Source organism: Geotrypetes seraphini, chromosome 6 (assembly GCF_902459505.1).
Source record: "Geotrypetes seraphini chromosome 6, aGeoSer1.1, whole genome shotgun sequence".
NCBI classification, from domain to species: Eukaryota; Metazoa; Chordata; class Amphibia; order Gymnophiona; family Dermophiidae; genus Geotrypetes; species Geotrypetes seraphini.
The window spans coordinates 2812456-2824564 of NC_047089.1; the positions used below are offsets into that span (position 1 = coordinate 2812456).

The 12109-nt window shown below is 42.9% G+C and overlaps 1 protein-coding gene across 4 annotated transcripts in view; it reads left to right on the forward strand.

The window, feature by feature from the left end:
- FAM160A2 (family with sequence similarity 160 member A2) overlaps window positions 1–12109 on the forward strand; it is a 124507-nt gene that overhangs the window by 37831 nt on the left and 74567 nt on the right. For 3 of the 4 annotated variants that reach the window (XM_033949158.1, XM_033949157.1, XM_033949160.1), the window contains 2 exons: window positions 824–1216; window positions 9095–9709. In XM_033949158.1, coding sequence (XP_033805049.1) covers window positions 1079–1216; window positions 9095–9709 — 753 coding nt within the window. In that variant the 5' untranslated portion in view covers window positions 824–1078. The remainder of the gene's footprint in view (window positions 1–823; window positions 1217–9094; window positions 9710–12109) is intronic. The other variant, XM_033949159.1, reaches the window with a different exon arrangement.

Sequence of the window (12109 nt, forward strand, 5' to 3'; positions counted from 1 at the left end):
TATTTTTAATGTTTAATACCAAGTCTGAACAAGGCGGTTTTACAAAATTAGTACCGTATAGGCCATGGCCTATACATGGGTTTTACAATCCCCTACAATGGGTGTGGCTTCCTTATATGGGGCAGCCGCCCCATTGGAAGATCAGCCGCGGAGTCCCCTGTACCTGCAGCTCCCTCCTGGATGGCTACCGGCTGCCTCATTGTGGCCAGCGATGTAGGATAGAAGCGATCTTTTCAGCATCCAGCCGGCCCCGCCCTGCTTCCTCAATGCCTGCGCCGTGAGTCCCATGAGAACTGATGCAGGCATTGAGGAAGCAGCGTGGCGCCGGCTGGATGCTGAAAAGAATACTCCTGCCCTGCACCGCTGGCCGCGACGAGGCAGAAGGTAGCCGGCAAAGGTATTTACTGGGGGTGGGGGAGGGATGTATAGGCCATTTTAGGTTTTAAAACGCTTAGATAAGCCGCAGCTAGTAACATGGGGCAGCTTATCTAAGAGTTTTAAAACCTAAATCGGCATTTCCTGCGGCCTATACATGGGGAAATACAGTAGTATGTGTAAGCTTGAAATCTTTTGGTGGTCCTCAGAGCTTTCTCGTATTCACTATGCAGCCCTTTACAAGAAAAAGGTTGAAGACCACTGCCCTAGTGCATACCCTTGTATCCCTCCTCCTTCTCCTTTCCTTGCTTTAGAGATCCTATTTGTCCCCACTGCTTTTGTAATTATGGGAAACACTTCCCTCTTCCCCTCTCTTACTAGTGTTGCAATAACTTGAGAGGCCCACCCTCCATAGGACTGTAATAATTCAGTTATTCTTCTCTCTCAGCAGTGTTATGGCTCTGTGAGGCATCATGGATCAGCTGTCCCTTCAGACTGGATGACACCAACAGGCAGCACCAGTTGGTAACTGGAAACTGAAATCCTGGAGGCTTGGACCTTTGGTCTTTTTCTATGATAATCCAAATTCATCTTTTTATTTTTGAATATTGCTGCTCCTCTTCTGCACTCATGGTTTTTAAGTTCTCCCCCTTCCCACCCATACCTAATTGGCATCTTCCCATTTGACCTTTGCCCCATCTCAATGGAGAGGATTGGTTGGCTTAGTAAGCTGAATCCCCGTGGAGCTGGAAGTCGGGCGAACCGCAATGCCAGTCTGCAGACACCTGTGACTGCGGACCCTGAGACCTGCTTGATGGTCTTTAAAAACCACTGGTCACAGGTAAGGAAGCCTCACAGGCAGCTGTCGCATTTCATATCTTTTTATTTTATACTTTGCTTTTTGTGTGATGCGGTTTGTCCACAATGATGCTAAAAGTGCACTGTGCGAAAGCCTCATCTTGACAACAAAACATCAAAAAAATATATAACATTAATAGAAACAACCAACATTTTACAAACATTGTTAAAAGCAATATCATAAAGGAAATTTACATTGTGCAGATCCCTGCAATCATATCCGTATGGCGCTCACTCACATTGCTCCGCATCCCTTCTCAGCACACATGTCAACATTGCTCCCCCCCCTTTCCTGGTCCCTTATCTCTCTACTACCTACCCTGCTTGAGAGTGGCTTGTCTCTTGCCTCTCTCTGCCCCACTCACATGGCAAGAAAAGGAGGTGCCAGTCCCAACTGTTCATTCAAGCTGTGCTGGCATTTGTATAGTCCTGCAGTTCAAGCAAAAAGTTGGGTCTAGCCAGAAGAGGAGGATGCGGCCTGATGTGCAGCTTGCGCACCATCTCTTTTGCTGTGAGATGTCTTTGGTGGAGGGTGTGAGAGATTGACATCTGTACCATGTGGCACTGCTTGGAGCATCTGTAATGCTGGCCAACTGGCACTGTGGAACCTACAGGTCCCTGCACACAAGCATGGTGGCCATCCCTGTGTATGACAGAGATGGTGTCACATTACACAAAAAAGCTGCAAACAACTAAAGACTCTTACCAGGAGCAGCAGCACACTCTTGGGGAAGTCTATCCTCACTACTGTTAATTTCAGTAAGAATGGCAGCCATTTTGTTCCCAGGTCAAGTTTTGAACATGCAATCTGAGGCAAGTAGTTTTCTCCCTTTGGGGGGGAGGTCTCCTCTTCTGCTGGAATTGGGATTGGGAGCTTCTAGGGGGTGACCACTGGTACCACTACAGCCCCTGATTTTGGCCCTTCTGTCTCAAAGGCACAGTTTTTTTCTTGACTATATTTTTGTACCACTTGGACTATCTTTCTGACTGAGTGTCTTAAGCTGGGACTCCTAGGGCATGGCTAGTTTGGACCTGCTCCAAGGGTTTATTCCCAGGAACATCTAGTCTCCAAACAAATTGCCTATGTCTAGGGTTCCCATGTCCTCCTTAGTGGAAAATGTATGCTAAGAAGATTAATTTTCTCAGGATTGGCTCTTCTCTAGAGTCTTGAGAGGTCTCTCCTGATGAGGAAGCAGAATTGGCTTCTTTCATGACCCAGGTATTGGCAGTTCTTGTGATTCCCTTGGCAGTGATAGAGTCTACCTCAGAGGGCCTGAAGAGACCTTTTCCCTTTTGCAAGACTCTGTCATGGTTGGTGCAGGTGAAATAGGAGGCCCCAGACCTAGTTCTCAAAGGGACAAGATTGATAAACAAGCCGTATATCCTTTCTTGGAATGAGTTGGAGAGGTGGTTCATGATCCCTAAGGTAGATCCTTTTGTAATGATGGTCCCAAAAAAGGCCATCTTTCTAGCAGAGGGCAGTACGATCTTTAAAGGAAGCCCATGACCATAAGTTCAAGTAGTTCTTAATCTTTTTGCCTCGTTGGTGTTGAGGGTCTGTAGTGGTTAGTGGCCTAACTGTGTTACATTGGATCCATCAATTCCCCTGTTGGCAAATGTGGGCTTTGTGGCAGATGTATTTTGTAGCCTAGTTTGTATCTGTTTTTGCTCACTGGCTTTTAGGCATGGTAGCTCATAGATAGCTGTGGCCATCTGCTCTTTGGCATTAATCTGGAGTAGATTAAGGACCTGGAGGAAGACAGGTGTCATTGACTTTCAGAGGACAGGCACAGCTCTCTAGGATTTGGTCTAGAGACTAGGGCCATTTCCATTTTAGTAAGAAGAGTTCCTGTCATATCTTGTCAGTCATGCAGAGAAACAAGCCCTTTTAAAGGGGAGGTGCAAGCAAGAAGGTTGAGTAGCTCAGACTCCTTTCCTTCTGTCAGCTCTACTGTTGAGGTCCAGTGTAAGGTAGGCTTTGCCTGTTTCAGTGGAAGTGAACCCTTAATACTTCCAATCAATGTGTCCTGAGGTAATTCAGCTGGACTATGCATTTGAGTTAGCAGAACCTATTTCAGATGCCTTTATGATGTCCCCGCAACTCATGGTAAGGGAACAAACAAAAATAATCAGCCAACCAATCCGCAGTTAAGCAAGAAACCAAAAAGAAGAATATTTTGGTGTAAATGTTTGTGATGCCGGATTTAATGAAACGCACATCAAAAAGTACTAAAATCAATTGCATCAACATGGTTTGAAGAATTTAGAAAGGAACAGACCCAACATGGGCCATGTTTCAACTCTTATCGTCTTCTTCAGGGAACCTAAGGATGGATATTAGGCTTTGAAAGAATGTGGATAAATTGAAAAGTCAGCTTGAAGGGCGTGCAAACCAGTTCTGGAACGTTTTGGCCAAACGCTGGTAAGGGAGACTTTGCCACTGGGAAAAGAGACCGGTAGGTCTCGATGACGAAGACAACAATCCAAATGAAGGAGTCTTGAGGAAAGAGACTATCCAAAATATACCTTATTGATTGGCAGCCCAATGTGAACAAGTAGATTTGACACTGACAGTGTTTCGGCAATTCTGCCTTTTGACAAGAGTCTAATAAATCATAAAATAAAATAAATACACATGAATATACATAAAACACGATTACACTTTTAAGACCAAAGTCAGATAAACTAAGCTAAAAACAATATGACTGTAAAATATAAAAAATACTTATACATACAACAAGAGTTTAAACAAACATAAAATCAGGTAGACATGGATAGATACAGTGTTTCCCCACAAATTCGCGGTTCGCGAACTCACTAATTTGAGGTATTCTCCGACAGCCTCTTTCTGTACTAAAGTCGGGCTACACCAATCAGGAGCTGCGTGTCAAAACAGCTCCTGATTGGTGTAGCCTTACTTTAGTAACAGGAAGAGGCGGTCAGAGCATACTGCAAATGATTTTCTTCACTCGCCAGCACTCCAGCTGTCCTCTCCTACCTCTCCTTCCTTTTGACAGGTGAAAAACCGTATTCACAGTTTATCTAAATTCGCGGGGGTTCTTGGAACGGAACCCCCACGAATATTGGGGGAGTACTGTATTAAAAACCCAACTGTACTTTTAAACAGGATTAAAATAACAAGAGAACTCAATGTGCATGTATATCCAAGCATTTTAAAAAGAGATACCAAACATAATGCAAAAGAATGTAGGACAAGTATTAAATATATGCATACCTCTAGTTGCAGATCTACGTTCATGTAGTGCTTATTCCAAAAGCTACAATAGGCAGCTGAAGATAAAAAGGAGCATTTGTGTTATTGAAAGATGAATACGTGAAAAACTCAAGAATACATTATTTGTCAGATACTTCTATGAATATGTACTGGAGTTTCCATCTAATTGGGATAGAGCTGACTAAACTAAACTAAACTAAACCTTGGGTTTGTATACCACACCATCTCCATAGTTGTGGAGCTCGGCACGGTTTACAGGAATTGTAAAGGAAGGGCTAGATGAAGATTAGAGGAGAGGAGAATGTTAGAGGGCTAGGATGTCAGAAGAGGGGGGAGTGTTAGGTTTTAAAGAAAAGCCAGGTTTTCAGATGTTTACGGAAGGGTTGGAGAGCACTCAGGTTTCGAAGGGGGGAGGTAAGGTTGTTCCAGAGCTCGATGAATCTGAAGGAGAGTCTAGTCTCCTTCTAGTCTAGTCTTCTCACTCTAGTCTTAAAAGCAACAGTGAAAATATCACATAATAAAGGTGAATATGTAGTGAATCTGGCACCTTAAACTGTACTCGGAAGGTAAAGAGGAAATAGAAACAGAGCAACGCAAACCAAGGTTAGTGCAACTGTCTCAGAGAGAGAAAGAAATAATGGTTACTGCGGATGGGCAGCCTAGATGGGCCCTTTGGCTTTTATCTGCCATCATGTTTCTATAAGGCCTGAGATAGGCACGTAGGATCTCTCAGAGAGAGAAAGAGATAATGGTTACTGCGGATGGGCAGACTAGATGGGCTCTTTGGCCTTTATCTGCCATCATGTTTCTATAAGGCCTGAGATAGGCACGTAGGATCTCTCGGAGAGAGAAAGAGATAATGGTTACTGCAGATGGGCAGACTAGATGGGCCCTTTGGCCTTTATCTGCCATCATGTTTCTATAAGGCCTGAGAAAGGCACGTAGGATCTCTCGGAGAGAGAAAGAGATAATGGTTATTGCGGATGGGCAGACTAGATGGGCCCTTTGGCCTTTATCTGCCATCAGTTTTCTATAGGGCCTGAGATAGGCACGTAGGATCTCTCCAAGAGAGAAAGAGATAATGATTACTGCGAATGGGCAGACTAGATGAGGTGGATGAACATATGAGAGCTAGATGAAACACAAATAGAGAAAGCTTTGTGTGTCATGGGACAGGGCAAACAACAACAACCAAAAAAATGATAGAATTAAGTATGATTGAATAGGACAGAAACTTTACTTTGTGTAGAGTATTGGGTGCTGGAAAAGAACTGGCAAAAAAAGGTCATATAGGCTGAGAAGAAATTTGACAGAACAGAAAAACAGAATACTAAGGAGATTGATAGCAATGGCAATATCAGAACATTGTTAAATTTTGGATTATAGAAACACAATATAATCAATTTCCATATTAATTTGAAAATGACTATCTCCTCCTCTTTGTCTTGGGTAAACTACCTTAAATACAATGAATTTTAAATCAGAAGTTTCTTGCTGAATTCAAAGGTTCTACTAAAGGTTGATAAAATATTTCTATTAATGCAACTCCTATGTTCTACAATATGGGTCCGGACCAGACGTTTAGTCTTGCCTACATATAGGAGATTACTTGGGCAAATAATAATACTCATACACTACTTTAGCGGTGTTGCAATTTGACCGATGCCTTTTTGGTCTCCTCCTGCATTTTCCTGAATTATGACTTTCAGCAAGAATCATCTTCTAATTCGGCTTCCTTTGCTATAAGACCATGGTTGGCGCTTCACCCACCTACCTTATGAAAGACTTCGTTCTACAGAACCAACCCTGCCCCTCCCGCAAAACACTTCTATTCACATTCCCCAACCCCAAGGGATGCAGCTACAAAAAATTCCTGGACAGGACCCTATCCTTTCAGGCTGGCTTTTGGAACAACACCTTAAGCTCCCCATCCTATTAATCCTTCAGAAAAGCCTATTAAACTCCTCCTTAACTCCCCATCCTATTAATCCTTCAGAAAAGCCCTGAAGACCCACCTATTCGACAAATTTATCGAACAATAAGAAACCACCTTCCAATGCTCCCATCCCATCCCAATTCCATAAGCAGTAAAAGTGTTCAAAGGAGTAACAGAGAACAGCTTTACCACAGTAGAAGTGGACTTGGACCAGATTTACCGCCAGATCGACAAACTCAAAAGTGACAAATCTCCTGGACCGGATGGAATTCATCCGAGAGTCTTGAAAGAGCTAAAAGTGGAAATCGGAGAACTATTGCAAAAACTTGCCAACCTGTCAATCAAAACAGGACAGATACTGGACGACTGGAAAATAGTGAACGTCACGCCGATATTTTAAAAAGCGTCAAGAGGAGTACTGGGCAACTATAGACCTATGAGTCTCACGTTGGTTCCTGAGAAGATGGTGGAGGCGCTGATCAAAGATAGCATAACCCAGCACTTAGACACACACGACCTGATGAGAGCCAGCCAACATGGATTCAGGAAAGGGAAGTCATGTTTGACGAATTTACTTCAATTTTTTGAGACCGTGAACAAACAAAAATTTGATAGTGGAGAACCGGTGGATATTATATACTTGGATTTTCAGAAAGCGTTCGACAAGGTTCCATATGTAAGACTCCTCAGGAAACTGCGAGGCCATGGAATAGAAGGAGATATACTAAGATGGATAGGCAAATGGCTGGAGAGCAGAAGGCAGAGAGTGGGCATAAATGGGAAGTTCTCAGACTGGGAGAATGTGACTAGCAGTGTGCCCCAGGGCTTGATACTTGGGCCCATCCTATTTAATATTTTCATCAACGACCTAGAGGATGGAACATCCAGTGAGATCATCAAGTTTGCAGATGACACAAAGCTATGCCGGGCAATCAACTCGCAGAAGGACAGTGAGGAACTCCAGAGCGACTTGAGACGATTGGAGAAATGGGCAGATAAATGGCAGATGAAGTTTAATGTGGAAAAATGCAAAGTGATGCACTTAGGCAGAAAAAATAAGGAACACAAGTATAGTATGTCAGGTGCAACTCTGGGAAGAACCGAACAGGAAAAGGACCTGGGCGTATTAATCGATAGGACCCTGAAGCTGTTGGTGCAATGCGTGGCGGCAGCGAAGAACGCAAACAGAATGCTAGGCATGATAAAGAAGGGAATCACAAGTAGATCGGAGAAAGTAATAATGCCGCTTTATAGAGCGATGGTTAGACCACACTTGGAATACTGCGTCCAGCATTGGTCTCCATACTTAAAGAAGGATATAAAAATGCTGGAGAGGGTGCAGAGACGAGCAACGAAGCTAATAAAAGGTATGGAGAACTTGGAATACGAGGAATGACTTAAGAGACTGGGATTGTTCTCCCTTGAGAAGAGGAGATTGCGAGGGGATATGATCGAGACTTTCAAAATATTGAAAGGAATCAACAAAATAGAGCAGGAAAAAAAATGATTTACAATGTCCAATGTGACACGGACATGGACTGAAGCTAAGGGGGAACAAGTTCAGGACAAATATCAGGAAGTTCTGCGTCACGCAACGAGTGGTGGACACCTGGAATGCTCTCCCAGAAGAGGTAATTGCGAAATCCACTGTTCTAGGATTTAAGGGTAAGTTAGATGTACATCTCCTTATGAGTGGTATAAAGTGACATTGATAAGGGTAAGCTAGATACACATCTCCTTATGAGAAGCTTAGAGTGATATGGGGACTAAAACTATGCCAGGGTACACCTGGCGGGACCTCCGCGTGTGCGGATCGCCGGACTTGATGGACCCAGGGTCTGTTCCAGAGATGCCACTTCTTATGTTCTCTCCCCTCGCTCTTCTCCAATAACACTCTCTGCTTCACCGCTATTCTCCCCGCCTGTATCGTTGCCGTCGATAACCACAAAGTACTCTTTTTTATCTCTCTTTCTCTGTACACTGAACAGGTATGACGGGATATAAATAAAGCTATTATTATATTCATGCTATTTTATGCTGATTTTAGTTTCATGTATTTATTATTTTTGTCTGCCGTTCTTCCTCTATTTTACATTGCAGTGCAAGGTCCCATTTGGCATGGTGTTTTCACTTGATTTTACACTATCTACATGATGCTTGGTACACCTTTTTATTGCTGTGACAGTTGCACTAACTTTGCAGCGTATTTTAAATAACATTACAAAAACTCTGATTTCCATAAGTACACCCAGGAAAATGCATGCTCATGCATGCACATCATATTAATTGGTAAGAATATACTCACTTAACTCACCTACTGATGATTCTTAAGATTACTGATGTTCTGAGCATGCACAGTTTGCAGAAATCTGTCAGAACTTGACCTCTCACATTTCACACACTTTCATAAACATTCTTTGCAGTATCTGTCACAGTAAATCATTGAACTCTTTCTCAACTCCTGCATACCGACTAGTACTTTGCTCATTAGGTACTGCACAATTTCAGAAACCATATGTTTAATAATCTGTTTCATCAGGCATTACATGTCCCATGTAATCCAGTTCCATTCAGCTATTTGGGCAAGAAGAGTGATTATCAATGTGTGTGAAGCTAGTTGAGTTACTGCTGCCCATATTTGCTTACTTAAGAAAGGTATCTATTTGTATTTGTCAATCCAATATTTGTAGGTGCTCAGAATCCTTGAGAAGAGAAACTCCAAGCTGGAACAAGTGGCCTCTGATGATCTGAGTGCTGTGCGAAACAACACATACCAGATGATGAATTTGTTAGCTGAAGACCGGCCACGAGATGAAGTGGCCATGGGTCCCATTCTGGGTTTTGTGGTGTCAGAAAACATCCTGGAACGGCTGCTGCATTGGCACCTACAGTGGGACTTCAGCGAGGAGAAGAAAGTGGAGCAACTGAAGCTGTACGAGATGCTTATCAGCCAGTCACGGCAGCCTTTGCTGAGGCACAAGCCAGTACTGCAGCCTCTGGTGACCCTGCTGAGCACCTTCTCACCCCAGCCAGCCTCTCCTGTCCTGGAGACTAATCTGGTGCTCTTGCTGAACCAATTATGCGTCTCCATGGCTAAAGAACCATCCATTCTAGAGCTCTTCTTTGCCAGTCCAGCAGAGCAGGGGCCTACCAACCTGATCATCTTCTCCCTCCTTATCCCTTTCATCCATCAGGAAGGGGTCATCGGACAGCAGGCCAGAGATGCCCTTCTCCTCATCATGGCAATGTCTGCTAGCAGTGAGATGGTGGCGAAGTACATCACTGAAAACTCCTACTTCTGCCCGGTTAGTACAGCCCAGATCTGTTTTAAAGAGAAACTTTCCAGCTCAGGCATAAAATAGGAACTTATGTTTATAGATGAGGTGGTGGTGGATGCATGGAAGAACCTCTTGGAGAGGTTGGATAGTGTTCAGGTTTAAGGATCCCATAAAACTTAAGAAAATGGCCTAGGACAGGGTGTTGATTGAGGCCTCAATGTACAACCACTTCAATGTAAGTTCATTCACCAGTGACAAAGAAAGGGAAGCCCCACACAAGATCTTCAGTCGGTTTTCTTTTTCAATTATGTTTATTAGCAATTGCAATAGGTAACATACAACCAGATGTAAGACAAAGAGAAAAGTAAACCCTAGGCATATGCCCATCACAATTGCCTTTTGTAAGAAATAGTGAACCCCCAACCATCCTCAAGAACTTACATATCACAGGTCTCATAAAGCAAATAGAATACGGTACAGAGCTCAACAGAACGAGGAACTAAATGCCAAAGCAAGAAGCAATAGAAGAATTAGCCATATTCTGGGTCTCCCATTCCTTCCCCCTTCCTGCTCAGTGCAGTCATTGAATGAGAACTATTTCCTAAAACTTAGGTGCAAGGCTCCTTCACTCTTATGATTCCTAAGCAGGGACTTTTTTAACAGTGTTGTGTAATAAAATGCTATTTTTTATGGCTTTCGTGCTTGGTGTGTCCTACAGTGTCATTTGCGTATTGTACACAGCCTTATTTAAATTTCTAGCAGTTTTTCTGTGTGATTTGGTTTTTTTTTACCAGAAATGGTAGCAAATTAAAAATCCTCAGATAAACTTTTACAAGTAATTGGATTTTTGAACCTCTAGTTGTTTAGTATATGTTGCCTGTTCTTCCCATGTCTCCATTTTCTGCCTCCCACATTCTCTCTTGCTTACTCCTGCATGCACATTCTCTGTTTTCCTTTCTTTTCTGCCATCTCTTATCACACCAGTGGTTGCATATAATTACATTAAATCTATATATGTCTAAGGGGTGAGACCTCAGATGTAGTCTTTTCATTAAGAGAATTGAGAAACACATCCTGGCACGCTCAGATTTCATACCATACCCATATTTGGGACAGATTTCTGGGAAATGTTCATGAAAGTTTTTATTTTTAAAAGCCTTTCTACCCTAGCTCTGGCAGCCATTCCCTTAATCATGTGTCTTACAAATTGCTGATGTTTTCTTAGGAATTGGTGGAATTGTCTGCAGAATGCTAAAGCGGTATATACCAGTGCATACAACCTCTAATTACTGTTTGTAAAAGCTTCTGCTTTTATATTCAGTGGTGTCAGTAGCCCAGATTGAAAAAACACAGGAGCCTAGAAAACAATTGGAATTCTAGTCCATTAGTGACATTTCAGTACAATCCTAGAGGCGACAGACTGTATCCATCCCCTAAATCCTCAAGGCCTAGAAGTAACAAGTATTGGATCCCTGTGTTCATTCCTTCAACCCTCCAAGCCTAGAGGTAATAGGGGATGAATACTAGGTTACAGAGCCTGTCACCTCCTAAGATCAGAGGGTTCAGGGGTTGGACAAAGAATACAGAGCCTGTCACCTCTAGCACTAGACAACTCAGAGGGTGGGCAAAGGATATCACCTATCACCTCGCACTGGAGGGCTCAGAGGATGGACACAGGGATACGGAGTCTGACACCTGGAGGGCTGAGGGGATGTGCATAGGGATACAGAGCCTTTGCCAATCTTTCCTAGAGGTGACAAGCTCTGTATCCTTCCCCCATCCTCTAAGCTCACAGGTTGTATATTACTGTTTCCATTCCCTAAATCCTTCAGTCCTAGAGGTGGCAAGCTCTGAATCCCCTGCACTCATTTCCAAAGTCCTCTAGTCCTAGAAGTGACAGGGTCTTTATCTGTGTGCCATCCAGTCCTAGAGGTGGAATTCTGTCTTTGCCAGTCCATGCAATGCATTCTCCTGTTGTTGTTTGTTGAAATAATTGTTAAACTATGGATTATAATTCCTAATTTATAGATTTTTTGTTTGGTTCTTATTCATGAAGGCTAATCCCCTTAAATGACATCTCAACTGAAATTATAGACAACCTCTCACACACAATGATAGAACTTGAAAAATGGACCACCAACTTCAAACTGAAACTAAACACAGAGAAAACAAAAGTCTTCTTGGCAAGCCCCAATGACAAAATAACGAGAACATCATTAAAAATAAACGACCATGAATATCCGATTTCCAAAACCATAAAAATTCTGGGTATCACACTAGACACGCACTTGACCATGGCTGACCATACAAATTTAACAGTGAAGAAATGCTTTTATACACTATGGAAGCTAAAGACTATTAAAAAAAATACTTTGACACAACATCCTTCAGGTTACTGGTGCAATCGCTGATCCTATCCACCCTGGA